General features: G+C 46.6%; 2 protein-coding genes across 2 annotated transcripts in view; one reads left to right on the plus strand and one right to left on the minus strand.

Annotated features, from left to right (window-relative positions):
- Positions 1-75: 75 nt before the first annotated feature.
- On the plus strand, positions 76-1,614 carry TMEM41A (transmembrane protein 41A; the record flags this gene model as incomplete). Its single annotated transcript, XM_010287378.1, has 3 exons — positions 76-237; positions 714-852; positions 1,197-1,614. Coding segments are annotated over 3 exons (522 nt in total), but the record flags the coding sequence as incomplete, so codon positions are not given.
- Positions 1,615-6,684: 5,070 nt separating this feature from the next.
- Positions 6,685-20,022, minus strand: part of MAP3K13 (mitogen-activated protein kinase kinase kinase 13) — a 36,790-nt gene continuing 23,452 nt past the window's right edge. The window contains exons 6-14 of the mRNA XM_010287377.1: positions 17,877-18,035; positions 16,088-16,196; positions 15,010-15,119; positions 14,033-14,149; positions 13,355-13,492; positions 11,637-12,381; positions 10,594-10,664; positions 7,793-8,090; positions 6,685-7,111 (exon numbers count right to left, since the gene is read on the minus strand). Coding sequence (XP_010285679.1) covers positions 7,010-7,111; positions 7,793-8,090; positions 10,594-10,664; positions 11,637-12,381; positions 13,355-13,492; positions 14,033-14,149; positions 15,010-15,119; positions 16,088-16,196; positions 17,877-18,035 — 1,849 coding nt within the window. The 3' untranslated portion in view covers positions 6,685-7,009. The remainder of the gene's footprint in view (positions 7,112-7,792; positions 8,091-10,593; positions 10,665-11,636; positions 12,382-13,354; positions 13,493-14,032; positions 14,150-15,009; positions 15,120-16,087; positions 16,197-17,876; positions 18,036-20,022) is intronic.

The following is a 20,022-nucleotide window of genomic DNA, read 5'->3' on the forward strand; positions in this document are numbered from 1 at the left end:
GGCCGAAGGCAGCCAGGCTGGCGGGACGCGGGTGCGTGTCCCCCCGGGCTGTCACTCGGTGTTGTGCCCTGGCAGAACGTTCTGGCTGGAGCACTCTTTGGGCCGTGGACCGGGCTGGCACTGTGCTCGGCCCTGACGTCTGTGGGAGCGACCTTCTGCTACCTGCTCTCCAGCGCGTTCGGAAAGCAGTTCGTCATCTACTACTTTCCTGACAAAGTGGCACTGCTGCAAAGAAAGGTAAGAACAGGCTGGGTTCTGCAGATGCCCAGTTTCCCCTGGAGGAGGCTGCCTTTTGGGTTGGCTTAGTAAAAGACACAACCTAGGAGCGGATGGCTCTTTTGGGAGCAAGACTGTTTGCAAAGGGGGTGCACAGAAAATCCCAGATCCCAAGGAAAATCAGAAGTAAGATAATGGATTGATTGGGAAGCCCCTGTGCTCCAGAACTGTCTCCACCCATCCTGTGCTACGTTGTACAGCTGGAGGTGGTTCTGCTGTTGACTTCCCACTCTCTCATTCAGGTTAGATCCCATTTTCACCGCTTGCATGGAAGGGGCTAGCTCACCACCTGTACATAAAGTTGCCCCTTTAACCGCTGGACTGGTGTTATGTTGCAGCATGGTAGAAGACAACTTACATTCACTTTAGTATCGTGGCCATTCAGATGTTACTGCTGCCTCAAGAGCAGAAATAATTTGGAACATTTCTCTTGGCAGGTGGAAGAGAACAGGAGCTGCTTATTTTTCTTCTTGTTGTTCCTGAGGTTGTTCCCCATGACACCAAACTGGTTTCTGAATCTCTCGGCTCCCATTTTAAACATCCCTGTGTCCCAGTTCTTCTTCTCCGTTCTGATCGGTAAGGCCTAGGGAGACTGTCTGAGGGGGCCGCATGCCATTGCCTCTCTCCTCATCACTGAGCCCCGGGTAGCCTGGGGAGCTGGTGGAGGCAGAGCGGCAGGGTCGTAGCTGTGACTCTGCCCCATTTAATTGTTTGCCTTCCTGCTTCCTTATGCTCAGGTCTCAGAGTGTTCTGCAAATACGTGTGCATCACCAATGCAGCAAAGTTTTGACTCACACCCTGTTTTTTCCATTATGAGCGCAGACCCCCGTGCCTGGCCTTGGGCAAGGCCATATTTGAGCTGATTATACATGGAGGGTGATGCTAACAGGCTTTTTTTTTTTTTTCTCTGATTCTTTCAGGTCTTACACCATATAACTTCATCTGTGTGCAGACAGGAGCCATTCTGTCACAAATCACCTCTTTGGATGCCATTGTCTCCTGGGACACGCTGCTCAAACTGCTTGCGATGGCTGTGGCAGCATTGATACCAGGGACCCTCATCAAGAAATACAGCAAGAAGCACTTGAAGCTGGATGAGGACAAGCACACTCAGTTACTTAATGGCAAAAAGAACTTGTGATGGCTCAGGTGCCCCTGATGTTTGGGGACCGCCTCGCAAAAGCTGCAGGTGTGTCTTCCTCTGGGTTATATTCTGCATGCTCTGTGCCACTGTGGACCAAGGACAGTCGCAGTTTTTAATTGTTCTTCTCGTCTAAGAGGAGGTGTAAGGTTCTTATTTTTAATGAATGTTTAACTGTGCATGTATCTGCACGGAGAGCACTCTACAGGGGCTTTGTGAATACTCCAGTTAATTTGCCTGTTTCCTTTAAATTAGCCTGGGTCTCCGGTGTGCTTGAGGGTGTTGCCAGCCCACTGCAAATGTATTAGCCATGGGGAAAAAAAAAATAGTAGGAGTATTAGCATCCCATGAGGAAGACAATCCAGAACCCCTTTGTCCCTCCCAGCTCTTGAACACGAGGGCAAAGCACCGCGGTCTCCCTACCAGCCCTCAGCTTCTCTTGTGCTCCTGCACGTCCCACCACGCCCAGCTTTGTAAGCCCAGCTGGTCGCAGTGGTGTGACTGAGGTGGCAGTGGACAGCTGCTGCCGGCTCCGAGCGCGAGGCAGGCTGGTTTTCTGCCCAGCCTCATCCTTTGTCACCGAGGAGCCCGCAGCACACGGGGCTGTGTTGAGCTGCAACAGCAAAAGTCCGGGCTATTTTTCACCACTGTTCTAGTAGTATTTCCCAGCTCTAGCCTGGCCCTGCTCCCTCCCCTCTCCACACCCATACTTAATTAGCATTTTTGGCCTAAAAGTGACAAAGCATGCACTTCTGTGCTGTTAGGTGCAGTAATACAAGTACCAAGTTGAGAAAAAATAATGGTGTTTCAGGGTCCTGTCACCTTCTGTAGGAGAGCTTTCACAGATGTGGAAGACTCTTCCTCCATCATTCAGATGTTAAGTAAGTGCAGCCTGCAGCAAAATTGTTCCGGTTTTGGGGCCAGCTATAAGCTGCCTGTATGTATCATTCCCATGTCAGCACACAGGAGATTGCTTCCGAGGCCTCTCAGTGCCTGCTCCTCCCCACAAAGACTGAAGGTGGGGAAAAAAAAAAATGGATGTGGCTGGCTGGCAGTAGTTTGTCCTTGAGAAGCACCTTTGAACTTAGGTATTTGCTCATGTATAACTAGAAGGTTTCCAAATAAGCAGGTAGGCTCTGTCCCAGTTGCTGGAGAACAGTAGCCCCCATGGATGATACAATGCTCCTGGGTTTTTGGTATTTGCACCACCTTGCTCTACTCTCCAGTTTCCCCTCCACTCAGCAGATAAAATAAACTTTCTGGCATGGAAGGGGGCCGACAGGAGACCCCAGGGCACCCAGGAACCTGGAAGAGTGAATGCTTCATCCATTTTAGCACCTTCCCCACCAGCAGGGTTGGAGCTGAGTGGGACAGCAAGGTTCCCCGGATGAGGAGTGGTAGTTGCAGACTCAATCCCCCGGCCCACGCTGCAAAAAATCACTCATTTGACAAGAGTAAAGGCCAATGTTCAGGGACACCCGAGGGCTCAGTAGGCTATGTGCGTCCGACCAAGCCTCTGCCCAGTTACTCAGGAGCTGCCAGTAGTTCCAGCTCAGCTGTGTTCAGAGACAGGTAACAACAAGCTGCTCACTAACATGGTGTTAGTTATTAAAAGGCTTCATGACATCCCAAAGTACATGCGAAACCACTCCCAGATCACCAGACCAGCCTGAGAAGTATTGAAGTACACTGGCTTTTTATTCCATGCATTGTTTGCTTTGATAGTCATTCTTGTTTCCATCACTGTACACTGTTCAATACAAAAAAAATCAAGTTTGTATCAGGAATCCGCAGAGCAGGGAGGAGAGAGATGAACACTACTGGACAGGGCCAAGATGAAATGGTTACTTAACACGACAGTGGGGAAGGCAACATTCAGCTCTGGGAGAAAATCTAGGCTAGTGTTCAGGGGCTGTCAGCAGCCATGAGAACTGGATCAGGGTAGTCAGGATGCTGAAAAGGGAACCCACAGTTTACTTCTGTCCCGCAAATGTGTTACTGCGAGGAGGAAGCAGGCCGATTTACGCCTCTCAGCCCCATACCCTGGCTAGGAGAGAAAGTGCGAGGAGCCGCAGCAGAGGTGCCCATACAGCCATGTGGAGATCACGTCTATGTGCAATTCTGGGTAGGTTTCATTAAGGAAAGTGTCTATATGACCCCCTGCAGAACAGACAGCAACCGTCCCAGGAACGCAGGAGGTGCTGAACCACCCCTGCCCGCACACGGCCGAGGGCACGAGATGCGTGTGTAGCGGGACGCTGGGATTACATCTCCACGGGTACAGGGTTACGCATTTAGGCGAGGGGGAGCAGCCCCATGGCAGTCCCAGAGGGACGCTGCATAGCAGGCAGCAGTTAGAAGGAGTGATGCTGCACCATAAGAGTGCAATGACCCAGGCGTGTAAAGAAACTAGAGCTAAGAGTGGCAGCAGACAACCTGAAGGGTTTAGTTCTGCTTTTCCAGGCTGCAGAATGGGCCAGCATGTCCCCCAGCAAGGACAGGGAGGGATGAGCACACACCCGAGGCGGCTGGCCCAGAAGGGTCCCAAATGCCCACGCATCAAAGCTTCTATGCATCTCTGCAGTCCCAGAGGAGCTTCAGCACAAGGTGGAGGAGCTCTAAGCAGAGACCACAGGTACCCAAACCCCTCTGGCATCTTTTTGTTACGGACTGAATCGTCACAGACTGAAGTCCCTGCACGGAGACTCTGACAGGCCTGAGCCAGAGCCAGCTCTGCTTTGGGGCTGCCCGAAGGACACCAGTGCTGCCCACGGGCGGTGGGCACCGCAGGGCCCTGGGTCAGGTTGACATCACGCTGCCCACGGGCAGTGAACAGCCTCACGTCTGCCAGGAAGCCTGCCAGACCTGAGCAGCGGGGTCTCTCCAGGGGCGTAAGGCCTGGCATCCTCTGCTGCGGGGGACATTCGATGGCAGTCCTCGACCTCCCTTTACACAATAGTTTGATATTCCTCTTCGTGTGTGTGTGTTCTGTTCTCCCCTGCACACAGTTCTCCCCTGCTAAATGCCTGCAGCCCGGCCTCCAGGCTCCCGAGTAACCATCTACACCGCCTCTTCCACACCAAAACCCTCCCACACCACGACAGCAAAGCCACCTCTGGCCCTGTCACCTCCTCCTGCCGCTGGCTGAGAGACAGAGAACATTTGGGAGGAGGAATGAGGGACGGGGAGAGGAAACAAGAAACAAGCCAGAAAAGAGCTTTACTCCCTCCGCATTCCACCTCCACCCAGAGCTGAGTATTGCTGTTGCAGGCAGGGGTGAGCTGGTCGCTCCCTCTCCTCTCCAGCAGCCTGTTTTGGTCCTGCACTGGCAATCCACCACGTGGATCCACTGCTGGCCACCCCTGATCTCGTACCCGCTGCCCAGAGCAATTGCCCTCCTCTCTGCTTCTCTATTTGGATGCTCTTGCCAGGGGATCTTGTGAAGGTTATTCACTCCATGATCAATTCAAAAGCCACTCGCTCCCTGATCACCCTTCCCCACCGGCTCAGGGGCTGCCAACTCCATCGGCAACTCGAGCAAACTGCAGCATCGACCACGAGGACTATCACAGGGCTCACAGGGCTGACTGTGACAGGTTGTCTGCCCCGGTGTAACAGCATCCTTGGAAATCAGGAGAGAGGCAGCAACTACTGACAGGCGCCGAGACCAGCTCTGCTCCCACCCCCTCAAGCGACCAGGGAGAAGGTAACATCACACAAACAGATTACAATTGTGCTAGCGGTGAAGCCAACCTTCTGATCTACAGAAATGATAATAAATAATAAAATAACATCATAACTTAAGATCTGTGTGTAGTCCAGCTACAAAATTTTTAAAATATGGGATAATTTAACTCATACAATACTGCTCTCTGTATAAGACATTTTCCTTCATTTTGCCATGAGGCTATAAATTACCACAGTTAAATTCAAACCAATATTTTAACACAAAATGTAAACAAACAAAGCAACAGAAGTACCTGTCCATGGTCCATTCCTGCCGTTCATCTCAGGCTGGTGTGCCAGTCTGCAGAGCAGCACCCAGCAGCGCGGCCGTGTGCCACACGCGTGGCACAGCCGCGCCAGCCAGCACGCTAGGAAGGGAAGAGCGAAAAGCTCTTGCAGGGGGACATCAACTTAGGTGGGGGGGAAACGTGCTCTATCGTTTTGTTCTCTTTAAATATCAGTTTAGAAGAGTAGTGTTTGAAGGGAAGGCACTATGAGTTCTATCAGAAAACAAATTACTCTCATCTGCCAATGCCTCGGCCTGTCACATACCAGTACTATCCTCACTTTCACCTGCAGAGTTTCAGCTTGAAGGAGAAACAGAGGCCTCAGGGTACACCCGAGACACAGCTGTGCCACAGCCGCCACCACAATTCCCTGTGCGACCTGTTTTGCACAAAGCCTGACATGAAGGGCAGGCAGCTGTTAACACTTGCAAAAACGTACAGTGAATAAGGAGATGGAGCAGGGCTGATGCTCTTATCTAGGCCAGCGATTCCCAGTCTTCCCCCTCACCACACAGCTCTCTGCTGGTTACCGATGCTGTTGTAGGTGAGAGACTGCTTCTCCACGTCCAGTACAGGCATCTCCAGTTTCCTCCCCAGAATAGTGCTCAGGCTCTGCAGAATGTGCTTTCCATGGTTTGCAAGTTCTCACTTTTCCAACACTGATTTGATTGATTTCTTTGACTGACTGAAACATACAGGAGGTAAGAGGAGGAAGTAAACTGGGAAATGGCACACTGCATCTGAAAGAGTTTTCCCTGCTCAACTGGAGATCAACACTGCCAGAGTGAAGCAAGGACGATGTTAAGAAGTGCTCTTATACCAACTCTCGAGAGGACGAGGTTAGAATACATTTGCAGGATCTCACAACAAAATGCTGATTAAAAAAAGAAACTAAAAATCCTTAAAATAAAACCCACTATTACATTCCTGGGGATATCTCAACTCAGAAGACCCTGGACGTTAGCACCTCGGTACCAATTTTCTCCAGGAACATGTCCACCTTCTGATTAAAAATGACCCAGCTGGTTATACTGAATAGGCTTTGTTCACAGGTTACCCTACAGTAAGGTCTTTTCGTGCTTCCTCATTTGATAAGACTGAGTGGTTTAGTTTTTTTGATCTGTTCTCCAATCTTCAGGGCCACAAGGCCTGGTCCCCTGTGAAAGCAGCAAGAGAATCCCCCCGCGTTTGTACACAAAGCTGTCCAGGCAGGACTCCCAGGATGTTTCTCTGTAATGTGCTTGCTTTCTGAACTTTTTTTTTTTTTGCAACAAGTCTGTGTGTCTATAAATACAATCCACTCTTTACAGTAAAAAGTGTTAAAATGTCAAAAAAATAAATATCCATGTTACAGTAACTAGATTATTCAATAAAATACATCCCTGCCATTCTTGATTGAAATGCTCAAAGAGAATTAATTTCATTTGGACATTTTCCAGAGATTCGGGTTATTGCAAATCACTCCTGGGGTGGGAAGGAGAAGCATCTTCTCTTCCTGTAAAGTGTGATGAAGGGGAATGAAGTGGAATCTCAGGGAAATCAAAATGCCAGTATCAGGAAGCTTTGGGGGAGATCTGTATTACCAAGTAGCAGAGCTGCAGGGCTTATTGGTCCTGACTGTGGCATCAGAACACTCCCCTTCAGAAGAGTCACAGTCTGATTCTCCAAACTGTGCTGGGTTCTGAAAAGCAAAAGGAAAGGGGAAGATTTGAGCAACATTTCTCCACTGCAGATCTCCCACACCGTCCCAGTCTGTAACAGCAGACAGGCAAAGGTACCACCAGCAGAGGAGGAGAGACTGGCAGCACACAGGAGATAGCAACAACACACAAACACTCTACCAAAGGTCACTTGCCTCCTCTCAACGAGGGGACAGCAGAAAAATAACTGGTCAGAGTACCACCGAACACAGACGGAGTTATGAGAAGATGGTGCAGCAGGCTCTGCCCTACCCCTCCCAAACACTTGAAAGACAGTAAAAGGAAGAAAATAATTCTAGATTCGTCAGCAAGGCTGCCAATAGATAAGTTTGAGGCAGAGAGCTTATATCCCTTCCATTTCCTTATCTACTTTATGTGCTATTTTTTTATCCCACTTAATGCAACTGCAAATCCGATGGCCTCCCAATATCACACTCATCTTTACCAGCACATTATATTCAGCTTTGTTTGTGCTACTTTCCCCCGCCTACTCATCTGGCCAAGGATAAGAAAGACTGGGTATTTAAGCAGTTGCTTTGCCGTAGTACATTTACCACAGCATTTCCTCGTCAGTCATCCAACTTTCTAGCCCTTGGATTCCTCTGCATAACATTCTTTTTTTTTTTTACTCAGTAGAAGGAAGAGGAGATTGCTAAACTCGCCTCACAGCTGTGTTCATCTGCACAAAGTTTGCCCAGAGACATCTGAGTCTTGACTCTCCGCACAGCACACTCTTTGTCTGAAAGCCCATCAGACTGGGTGGAGATTTCAATGGGGATCTCTGGAGTCTGGGACAACATGTCATCCAGCTTCTCAGCCAGGTCATCTTCCAGCTTGGTGGCCAACTCATCCGGGCTGTTTGAATGATCGCTTGTGTTCCCCTCCTCTCCATCTGACACAGAGAAGTTCTCCGAGCTGAAGGTTGAGTAGGACTGGCAGCTACTGATGCAGCGGTGAGGTCTGCAAAGCAGGAGAGTAGTTCAGCCTTCAGCTTATATCACAGTGCCTCTGATTGCAAAGGAAAAGCAGTTTCCTGCGTGCTCTGTTCGGCTACTCTGCTTATGCCTGGCCTTGACAAAGCCTGCTCCTGGTGCCCGCTCAGGCCTGGATGAGCCTGTCCCCCGGTGCCCACTGCCAGCTAGAAAAGTTAGAGCTTCTCAGTGGACAGGCTTCTGCGCACGCTCTCCCTGCACAGAAGAAGAACGAGCTGGCGAGCCAGTGCAGCGTGAGAGTTCAAACATAAGGAATTCCATTCCTGACATGTAGTGAGGGTACCAGGCAGCTTGCTTTCGAGGCATATATTGCAGTCAAAACCCTCACATCAAGTAGTGCAGTGAATGCAGAGTGGCTGCTACAGCCTTACACAGGTTTCCCTGGCAAATCTCCCATCTTCCTTTCTGAAGCACACAATGCAAAGCAGATTTTTGCACCTGTATTTTTACCTGGCATGTTCAGCGCAAGAAGAATAGGGCTCGCTCACTGTAACAGGCAGCCCAGGCCACTCAAGCCTGTTCTCCCTAGCGGGTATTGCCCAGGCACAGCGCACGCAATACTGCCCAGTTGCTTCTCCACCCTGGGCTAAGGGCTTGAACCTTCCAAAAACGTCTTTGAGCAAAATAGGTCCTCCCCCTAGAAAAGGCTTTGCATCAAGTCTCCAAGAGCCTCTTCCCACCCTAAGAACACATCTCCAGCTGAGCCATAACTGACCTGTAAAGCTGGCAGCAAGAGCTCTGCGAAGTGGTGGGCCGCCTTTCACATCTTGGAGCTGTGAAAATCTACCACCTTTTGAACGATTTAGTTCAAGATCTGCATCTTTAAGTTCATCTGTTCTTACTTGGTCTTGTCTGCTACATGTTCATATTAGCTGATCTGCCCTGGAGCATATTTAACAGTCCTCTTTCCTAAAGAAAGGCTGTACTGTAAGGTTCAAACTAACTCAGCTGGGAATATCTGCATCACCTGGGAAGTGATCCCAACAGCCAGGCTAGAATTTAGCTATGCGCGCTCAAAAATAAGCTCAGTTACTTGAATGTGGAAATCACCTCATGCCAGGATTCAACAGTAATGGTACAAAATATCAGTTGACTGAACATGCCAGGAGACCCACAACAGGTCATCACACTGAATTCAGGAAAGGCAATTTGTCTTCCAAGTTAGTAAATCACTGAAGCAGCAACAATCACACAAAACCATATGAGTCAGGAAACTCATCTAGCCCAGCATTCTGTCTCCAAACCTGAGTAGGAAGAAAAACCTGGGAGAAGTATGAGAACAGGGTGTGCAGACAGAGCCTGCTTTCTCCCGGCATATCTTCCTGGTTTGTACCATTCATCAAATTTGACTTCTGAGCTGAAGATCAAACCTGAATGACAGTCCTTAACAGCCACCGATGGATCTATACTCCATAAATTTAACACTTATGACCTGTTTATGTTTTGGTTTCCACAGCATACCTTGACAATGAGCTCCACATGTGAAAATGTTTTGGATGGAAAAAGCACTTCCTTCTGTTCATTTTAAACCCTCCATTTGCTTTACTAGGTGTCCCTAACATGAACGTGAGGAACCATTCCTTGCCTATTTTCTCCACATAAATTACAACTTCATGCACCTCCAGTATCGCCTCTCCTCCTGCTAGACAAACATTTCTCATGGATTTAATCTTTTCTTCTATGGAAGCCATCTCTAACCATTCTTGTCACACTTCTCAGTACCTTTTCAAATTTCACCATGGTCTTTGAGCTGGGGCAACGAAGGTAGCATTTAAGATTCAAGCTGCAGGTGTGCCATGGATGTATACAACAGCAGACAAGCTTTTATTTTCTTCTCTGCTCCTTTCCTAACAATTTTTAACCTATTTACTCATGGGATCACTTCTGCACTTTAAGCAGCTGCTTTCATAAAGCTATGGGACCAATTCCATGATCTCTTTCCTGAGCACAGGACTGTAAAGCCCACTATTACATAGGCTTAGGTAGGAATACTCCCTCAAGTCTTATTTTACAGGCAACGCCATCAAATTTGACCTGCCCTGTTGTCCCCTCGCTCTTCAATCCTATTTGAATTCAACTACAAAGGTGCTGGAGTCTGCCCCACTGCAGCAACAGTTAATGAACAACACTTGAAAGAGTCCACAAAGGATCCCAACATCCAGTTAAGTCTGATTCTGGTGAAACAGATGCAGCAGCTTATTTTTATAGGCTGGATAACATTATCACATGTGATCAAATTGTGCTACAAACAGCCTGCAGCAGAAAAGCTATGCTAGAGAAAACATCTCACAACAGGCTGAAAACAGTGAGTGAATGTGAGGGATCAGCCGAGGGTGGATGGGACACACTGAACGCGATTCTTTTCTTTTGCCAGCACCTTCTGCAGTTTCAATGCTGGTGTAGCTGCTATGACAGTTCTGCTCCCAAGTTTTGTCCCAGCAAAGAGAGATTAGAGTGAATTCACCTTTTACCTTTGTCTACGAGGAAACTCCACTTCACTGTCTACTTCACCCTCTTCCTCTTCTGAAGAGTCATCACCGCTCTGGCAGAAAACAAGGACAAGAATGGTGTCACAGTTGTGAAAGGACAAACATGCAACTACATGGCTGCCCCTTGGTCCTCCAGGACAAAGTCACTGTGTCAACGGGCTGCAACAATCTAGACAAGAAAATAACCCGCGTATCAGCGAAAACTGAATCGGACATCTCCTTACCAGGAGGTTATTTCAGGCAGTCTCAATGCTGCCATTTCTGAATTTGGAGTGATCGACTTTGAAATACACTGGAGTACTTTAGCAGGCACTGAGTACACAATGTTCCAGATTTTTACAGAAGCAAATCAAGTAATTAGTATCATACTGAAATCTACATAAATTATTGAGCTGATCTGGCACCCTTAGCTTTATGACTTCCACCCTCTTCTACATGAGCCCATCATAGAACAGGACAGGGGATGACACAGCCTTTGCTGGTGGGTTTCACAAACTAGCAAAACTTGAGTTTTGTTCCATTCTCTACCTCAGTGAGCAGAGAGCCTTTTATTCTCCTTTTCCCATCCAAATCCACACCCTGCACTCTTGGGTTTTACAGCCTCCTCCTATGCTATCCAACCCCTCACTCAGACTCAGCCTCTACCTCATCCCATCCGCTTGTAATAGAAGGTCCTCCTCCCTTCATTCTGGGCCCAAAACACACTCTTGGTCTGGTACTCATCCTCTTTTCCTTCACTTTTCCACCCAGGCTCAGTTTTCCTGCTCTTTGAACTCTACTCAGACTGGTTCCTACTTCTTTCACCACCTGGATGGAAGCAGGAGGAATGAAGAAAAACTGTTCCTGTACTGATTTCTTTAAGATAAAGTTGTACACGTAACTTGACTGCTATGTGCATGGGAAACATGGCTTTACTACTATCCTATATCCAGACACTAGCCTATGCTACACACCTTCTTTTGATGGAGAGGGAGAACAGGAGCAAGCTTTGGGGCTTTTTTCAAATCACTGTGCTTTGCCCTTACCTTTTGAAGGGGTCTTGCTTTGCAAGGTAGCACTGAGGAAGCCATGTGCTGGGGAGTGCCTAGGGCGGACGCTGACTTACAGTTGCTGAAGCCCTCCTCCTCCGTCTTCTCAATGAACTGCGCATTTTCGTATAGGGAAACAGATGTTGGTGATTGAGAACGGCTCACCCCTGTTTCAACAGATGACATCTGTACCTGACCACTGTCCTCTTCCCTGCACTGAAGACAGGAATTATATGGATCTGTTTTGCAACACTCCCAATGATCAGCTTTGCTTTCTTTGCTCTCCAGATTCCTTCGGCAATCTGCTTCCATGGCAGCAGAGATGAGATCGGGGCTGGAACCAGACATTCGCCTTTGCGCATGGTTACTGAGAGGGCTCCGCAGCGCTGCTGCGGGGCCAAAGTACCTTAAGTTGTTTGCGCAGTTGGCAATATCTTGTCCGTGGGCATGAAGCCGTGAGTGATGGCCATGGGGATGGCTGTGGCCAGGTTGCTGCGGTAGGCCCTGATGATGAGAATGATTATGAGGTGGAGGTGGGGTTGCATCATCTTGCACTGGCTGGTTTTTCAAGATCCCTGCAAAATCATTGTAGCTGCCTTTGCTGTTCCCTCGGCGATGACGTGGCTTACTGCGGTAGCGGCTTTTGCCACTCAGTGTTGACATTTTAGGACTTCCTGAGACTGGTGAGCCATTGGATGCTGCTTCTGTGCTGGGTATGCCCTCTGACTTCAGCAGATCTGGCCTGAGAGACAGTCAGCAGAAGTTACACATTAAACCACAAATTAAGAAATGACATTGGCCCAGAGCCAAGATGAAGAGGCAGCTGTAGCCATAAGCACGCTCTGCTTTCTAAAATCTACAGGCTTCCCTCCCCTTCAGTTGTTTGACTTCTGCATTTAGTTTCCTTTGATTCTCTCCCCTCAATGTCCTTCCCATTCAGCCCATCATGCTCTACACTCATTCTTGCTGCTTTTTCCAATAGCTGCCACATACTCTCCTTTTTCCGCTGTTATTTTGACATTCTGCTCCCAAAATAGCTCCCTCCTAAGACCTTGGTGTAGGGCATGTCTCTTACTATGTATATATACAATGCTCAGCACGCTAGGGTCCCAATCTGCTGATGTTTAGCAGCCTGCTTATTTCAGAAGCCTATGTGGATATTAATTCAGAAGTGATGATTCACTGTTAATCAGGACTCTAACTCCTGGAAATACCAGAAAAGCAAAGAATAAAATAGACAACACCTCTGAAAAAAAAAAAAAAAATCTTACTTTCTGAAAGTCATGCAGAAGAGAAAGAGCTGCAAGGACAGCATGAATTCCCAAATCTCAAATCCCAATTTAATTCCCCAACAGTGAGTCCATCCTCCCTGAGGACTGGCTGATTTCCACAGTCCCTCACCCTGCTTATCGCCATTCAGGTCAAGGATGATCTAACTGCTGGCTGCTTGGACAGTTAAGAATTCAAGACAACACATTCCTGTCAAAGCACCATCATCTGAGAAAAAAATGGTTCCAGAGAGCTGCCCAGGTAGAAGGGATGGCAGGATTCATCCCTTTTACCTTAAGACAATTAAACAGTTGTGATTCTGAGACCAGGTCCAAGAGTGAACATCCCTTTGGCCTGTCCTATGTTGTCATCAGACTCCAAATATAAGTGCCTGCTCATCTCAGTGGGGATGGTTCCCGGCACAGAACTAGGTTGTTACTTCTTACCGTTTAGTCTGGCTGCCTGGTTTATGGGAGACCCCTTTCCTCTTCATCAGCTTCTCCACTGTATTGGGATGGATTATTGGTCTGACTGGGTGGCGTTTATAAGTGCCAGGGTATTTTTTTTCCACCGCTTGTTCCCTCCTGAAACATTGGGAAAGAAAAAAAAAAAACAAAAAAAAAACACAAAACCCCAGATCAGTTCTCTCTTTATCCAGTTGCAACTGCTTCTGGACAGAAACACAGCTCCCCTGTAAGCACACTGCGTGCCTGTTTCTCAGCTATGGCTGGGTGCAACACAACATGCTCTTCTGGGAAAGGACATAGTCATTTTCTAAATTCTCTCTGCAAAGATCAGACAGTTGGAACAGGGCGCTGGCGCACGGTCCAGAAACAGCACTGCTTTTCTCTTTACAAAGGGGCCAAAGGATGCCAACACCAAATGGGAAAGGTGCCTTTCTCCCAGGCAGTAAACACTGGGTAAAGATACGTGCAGTAAGTAGTCTGCAGTAACCTACTCTTAAGAGGCCTGTGTCTGCTCGCCAGCTCTTTCTTTACCCTGTAAGTTTGTCAGGGACACTAAATCTGCAGGTGCCACTATGCAGTTGAGAAATTAAGTATTTTTTTCCTCTTGTATGCATATTACCACGTGCATGGCATGCCATTATGCCCAAAGATACATACTTTATGAGCTCCTTCTCACGGACCTCCAGCTGCAGCATAATAGCGCTGAGCTCCATGTATAAGTTATTGGCTCGCTCCAGCTTCCTCTCATAGTGTTCTCGGATATCCAATGCATGCCTGAAAAACAGAAAAGTCATTATTTCACAGTCTGATGTCTGTGGACCAAGAGAAGAAAAAAAGGAAAAGTGCAGGCACTTTAGGAAAAGGTCTTCTAAAAGTCAAATTTGCCAGCTGTATTGCATTGAACCCCAGAGAGCTAACAGTGACTGACAATTAAGAGCTTGGTACACCGATGAATCATGATACGATTTAAAAAGCGTTTAGCAGTCTTGAGAGATGGCAATGCTTCTCACTAGAAAAGCTGCAAATCCCTCACATGCATCCACAAGCCCTTTGGCCAAGCCCTGATCATCCTGTTTGCACAGAGAAGGGGCTAAGTCAGCTTTTAAAGAAACAGGGAAAGAAGTCACCTGTTTGTACTTCATAAAAACCAGTATGCCCCTACAGCTACCGTATAGTTGCAGAAGACATCTTGAATCACAGCTGAAAGATGTGACCATCAAAAGCTCCCTAGGGCTAGGGAACACCGATCAGCAACTACATCAAACCTGCTGAACAAGGTTTCCTTTGGTTTCTCAGGTCTGACACAGGACTGCTACTTGGTGTTTTACGTTTCTCTGTCATAACGATATTTGCAAGTTTCTATCACACAAGGTAAGACTTTTCTTTCTTAAATAAACATTCTGCTTTCATTTTTAAGTTGGTCTAATGTTCAAAATTAATTTTGGTGGGTTGATAAATTGGAGTGTGTTCACTTCTCTGGAAATAACTAATCCAAAGAAAGTATCGGGGCAGAGAAAGCTCACAGCAAACTGCAAAATGCATTTTCCACTGAGATGGATGTACCTGCTTCAGTGCTATTATCACAAGCTGTATGGGAAAAATGAGCAGTAAATATAAAAAGACTGTCAACAGACCTCAACTCTTCTCTTCGACGACGAATCAATTCTTCATCTAGCCGGTGGATACAAGTTCCTTCACTTTTAATTTTCTCAAAATGTTTCTTCACTTCTTCTCTCCATTCAGCCTAGGAAAGCAATTTACTTTTAGGTATTTACAAAGAATTGAGATCCCTAGTCGTACCACAGGAAAAACTCTTGGGCAACTTTCATTGCGTCTGCAGAAAATTACAGGTTTGGGTTGAGAATGTATTTCTATTAGCTGAATTATTTTAGGTAACAACATCGCAGCATGTTTAGTTTCAGGATTTTCAAATGGTTTTTCCAATTTTGTGCTCTGATTAGGTCATTTAAAACATATATGCATTTTCTAAAAAATATTTTTACAAATTCCTGAACATTCATCCTAAGACAACATTTTCTTTCCTTTTTGTCATTTAAAGTAAACAGAAAGGCTTATGATTTGGAAAGCTATATTCATGAGAGTGATGACTGTCACTAGGGTGATACTAACTCTGTTTGCCCCTTGAAGACCTGGTTCTTGCAGCTTTAATAAATGCACCCACTTCCTCACGTACACCCCAACACTGTATAGATTGTCTATACCAGCAAGGTTTCATTCTCATTCCCTCCTTGGGAGCAAACAATAGCTCACTGGGTAGGACTCAGAGGAATCCCTAAGAACATACTTTTAGATCTTCCCTGAAAGTCCCAGAGTCCCTTCACTGCCCTGTAACAGCTCTCTGTCCCACTGGCTGCCCTGCTCATCTTCGCTGTAAATGCGATGGTTCCACTCCCAACAGTCTCACGGTCTCCTGTACAACAGCACTGGGAGCACAGCTGGGAGCAGAACATCTAAAGTCAGCAGTCTCAGGGAGAAGTGAATGAGACGACGCTGAGTTTCTGACTAAAGTCAGCAGATGTCTCAGTTTGCAAAAGTTTAGGTAAAAGATTTTCAAATACCCATCAGTTTGCTTCTCCCCAGGAATCAAACTGGAATCATGGATCCAGACTTTTGTTGTACTCGCTGGGCCTCTGAAATCAGATCCTTGGAACTAACTCTAGTACTCATGAGCTGCAGCCACTCTCCAGTTACCTGTGATTTGAAATACGTTTCCTGAGGAGTAGCCAACACATCAGCAGATGCAATATCCAGGTGCATCAGTGTCTGCCGGAAGGAAGGACGATTCCGGGGCTTGCTCTGCCTGGATCAAAACAGACAAATACCCAAGCATGAGACAAGGTTAACATTGCTAGCTTCTCCTACGCTTCTGAAAGGGCTTCTCACTAGAACGTATTCTCTGAATTGTGTAGCTGACAGACTAGAGCAAAGGAGCTTTTCTGGTTTTCTCTTTTGCTGAATATGAGTTGATTGTGCTACAGTTGTTTTGTATTCAGTTTTTGGTTTGTGATGATCTAATTCTGAAAAAAACAAAAGAGATGAAAAACATTTAAGGTAGGAAAATGTGATTACAAAGTGAAAGATAGGATACAAACTGAAACTGTTCCTAACTTGTTTGTCAAGAAGAAACAGATCTCAGTTCATGATCCTGTTCATTTCCGAATTTTGTACTGGGAATGCTCAATCTAGTGGAAATGATCATCTGCATTCAACAAAACTGGTGTTTATAAACCAAAGGTATCTATGTTGCCACACAGTACATGCCTGAGCCTATGCAGTATTGTAATGCACTGAACATCTCTGTAGGATCACATTCAAGCACAAAACCATTTGTATCTTTGAGAAAAAAAGAGACCATCACTCGAGCTGCAGGACCGAACCCACCAGACTTGCTGCATGGATTCAGTGCTCAGGACAAGAAACAGCTCCTTCAGCCACCTCTCCCCTACAAACCACCTACTTCCACTAGGTGGGGACACAAGTGTACGTATGCGGCGTTCAGAGCCGCACAGACCGCTCCCTGCCTTGGGCAGCCGTACCTAGACACATACTGCAACAGCACGACCTGCTGCAACTCAGGTCAGGGGGGAAAACGGCCACCTGAAAAGATCCATAGGTGCTCTGGCCTGCTTTTGCCTTGGTGCCATCGGGAAGATGGCTGGTAAAACTCATGGAGTGGGGAAAATGCTGGAAGACCCCTCATACTCTGTGTCAAGATGCAATTACAAAGACAAAGCATTAATGCATAACCCAAGACAAAGAATTTCAACTCTAATCTGGCATGTGGAGGAAACTGAAAGCATTTTCCGTATCTATACCTGTAAAATCCCGGCTTCATACAGAAAGCTCGAATTTCTCTTTGTCCAGTTCCAAAGCCAGTCACTTACAAGGGAGTTTCAGAGTGAAAAATCATTTCCTTTTGCTCTGGAGCCAGCCTTAAGAAATTTTACCCCTACTTTCCTTTCAGCTCCTTTTCTCTTTTTTCACCGAGCTACCTTTTATCACCTACTTTGCTACAACAACGTAACCGCCTCTGCGAAGAGCGCTGGAGATGACCTTCATGCTGCCCGCTCCTGATTCTTACTGGACAGGCCACTCCTGGCTAACTGTCACCCTCCTGGGGCTCTCATCAAGCTCTACTCTCCCATTTCTCTCCTACTCAACTCCTTCCCCCTCACTAGCCCGTCTCAAGTGTTGGCCCGCTCCCTCCCCTGCCCCATCCACCCACCAAACCAGACACGTTTCTTCCTGCTTCCTCTAAGCTCCAAATGTCCTCCTGGGGCCCAGGTCTGCTGCCACGAGGAAGCAGAATCCAAAAATGTTAAAACTTATTGCTCTCGTGGCAAGTGTGAGAGTATTTAACAGCCCTCTGCTCTGGGCTCAGCGTGCCCACCCTGACCCTGGTTTCATTGGTTTCACTGGGAGTCTGGCAAGAGCTGGGAGCCAGCCCTAGGTCTGTGCAGTGCAGGGTTCAGGCTCTTACCAGGTCTGCTTCATGAGGATTTTGAAGCCGTCTGGGCAGGTGGAAGGGACAGGAAGGTGCAGGCTGTTACTGCCCACTCCCCAAATGATGGCTGAAGAGTCCACGTCCTTGTAGGGAATCTCTCCTGTAAGCAGCTCCCACAGAACTACCCCAAAGGACCTGATGAAGAAATAAACTAGAATAAAAGCTTCTGTGTGAACTCAATTTAACAGAAACATCTGCAGCTTGAAAAAAAAAAACCCACTGTTTGTCAAAACAGGGAAATAGGTATGTCTGATTTAAAATTGTAAGTACATGCAATGGTGTTTACATACTAGTTTTTAACCAAGAGCAGCTATTTCACACACCAGGTAACTCTTCCTGCTCTGCTCCAGCACTGGGCTGAACACCAAACCACACTGGTTTTCACTCACCCTTTCTTATTTCTTTGTGAGATTTTTAAAACCGTGAAAGCACATTTTCTGTACAGATTAAATCTTACTCCTGTTACATGAAAAGGAAAGTCAGTTTTTCTGAGATAAACTTTTGACTGTTCTTGTTAGTAAGAACAAATCACCTACTACTGGACAGATAGAACTGCTAAGTGTCTTACAGAGACAACGCAGCAAAGGTTTTGTGGGATTTTTACATTTCATTTAACTTGTTTTTCCCCCTAGCCAAAAGCTCCCTCTGCTGCTATGCGTACTCCTAAGAGTTTCATAGGTTTGAGACATGGGGCTACAACCACTGCAACATGGAAATTAAGAAACAAATGCAACATGATGCAGAAGTGTCAGCATCAAAAGCACACGCAGTCTCATCTAATATTTCTTTTGTGCTGAAGAAAGGAAGGCTAAAGAAAGAAAAAAAAAATGAAGAGAACTCTGCTTGGAGAAGAACCTCCTCTTACAAGAACTGAAAGATATAGGTAAGAAAACTCATTTTGCTTCTCTTCCTTATTGAAATGATCAGTAAGGACCAAAACTTTAATTTATAACAGCAAACAGTTACTTGTTTTATTTACAATCTTCACTCAATAAAACACCAAACAAATATCAAACCAGTAAATACAGAGGTAAACAAAACGCTGCTGAGAACCAACACCACCCTTACTACAGATGAACCTGAAGCAGGCGGGATATGAGGTGAGGTACAACCATCTCAATTTCAAACCCAGACGTATCACCTTACTTGCATGCCCCATCCATCTGTGGGACACCGACCCTGCCAAGCTTGCTGGCAAGTCAAACCAGGTGAAAAGTGAGAAGCGTGTTTCTGGCTGGTACTAGTGTCAAGTTGCTTTTATTAAGTACAGAAGAACATCTAAGGGACAAACTGCCTGGGTCTGAACAGCCATCAGTCAGGAAACAGGACTTCATGTGAAAAACGTTACACTTTCAAAGCCAATTGGCTTCAAATCACGTGGAGGAAAAAAACCCCAAACAAGCAGAATTTGAACATTTTTTCCCCTCGATTTTTTTTTTTCTATGGGCTGCAGGAAAGCAGGGATCCAGGTGGCTGGACAAACTACCAGGAAACCTCATCTGGTTTCAGCTTTGTTATGATTAAGAACTGACAAAGGATTTTCAAGACTCCTGATAAGATTATAATTTTTTTTTTTTAGCACACCGTTAAAGGTGAGAGAGAGGAGACATACAAGCAACTTAGGAATTGTTCTCATTTGTTGTCTGCATTCACGAACATTGCTTTTACTCATCTTGGGGGAGGAATGGATGTCAAGGAAGAGTTTGAGCAATCACCGCTGCCGCCGACTCAAGAGGAACTTGCATCAAAGGCATCTCTAGGTTTGCACCAAAGAGCAACATCTCTAAGTCACTGAGGAAAGGAGTAAAGGAGTGCCCGCAGTCCTCACCAGAGTTAGCAGCTGGTTTTTATTGGATGTGATGCTCCACACAATATTCCTAAACCTAAGTCACTCTAAAGTATGGAAAGCTGAGGGTGGAAATCCAGCACCATTCCTCCTGATGAACCTGTGATCCAAAGCAGGGAGCTCAGAAGACAAATGGTGAGTGTATTTTCTTTCCAAAACAACCCAAGAGTTTCTCCTAGAAGAGCTGGCTATGCCAAGGCCTGCTACATCCACACGAAATGAACACACAAAACACTATGGGCACAAGAAGAGCTGTATGCTGCAGATTACAAGATT

Source organism: Phaethon lepturus, unplaced genomic scaffold, assembly GCF_000687285.1.
Source record: "Phaethon lepturus isolate BGI_N335 unplaced genomic scaffold, ASM68728v1 scaffold24885, whole genome shotgun sequence".
NCBI classification, from domain to species: domain Eukaryota; kingdom Metazoa; phylum Chordata; class Aves; order Phaethontiformes; family Phaethontidae; genus Phaethon; species Phaethon lepturus.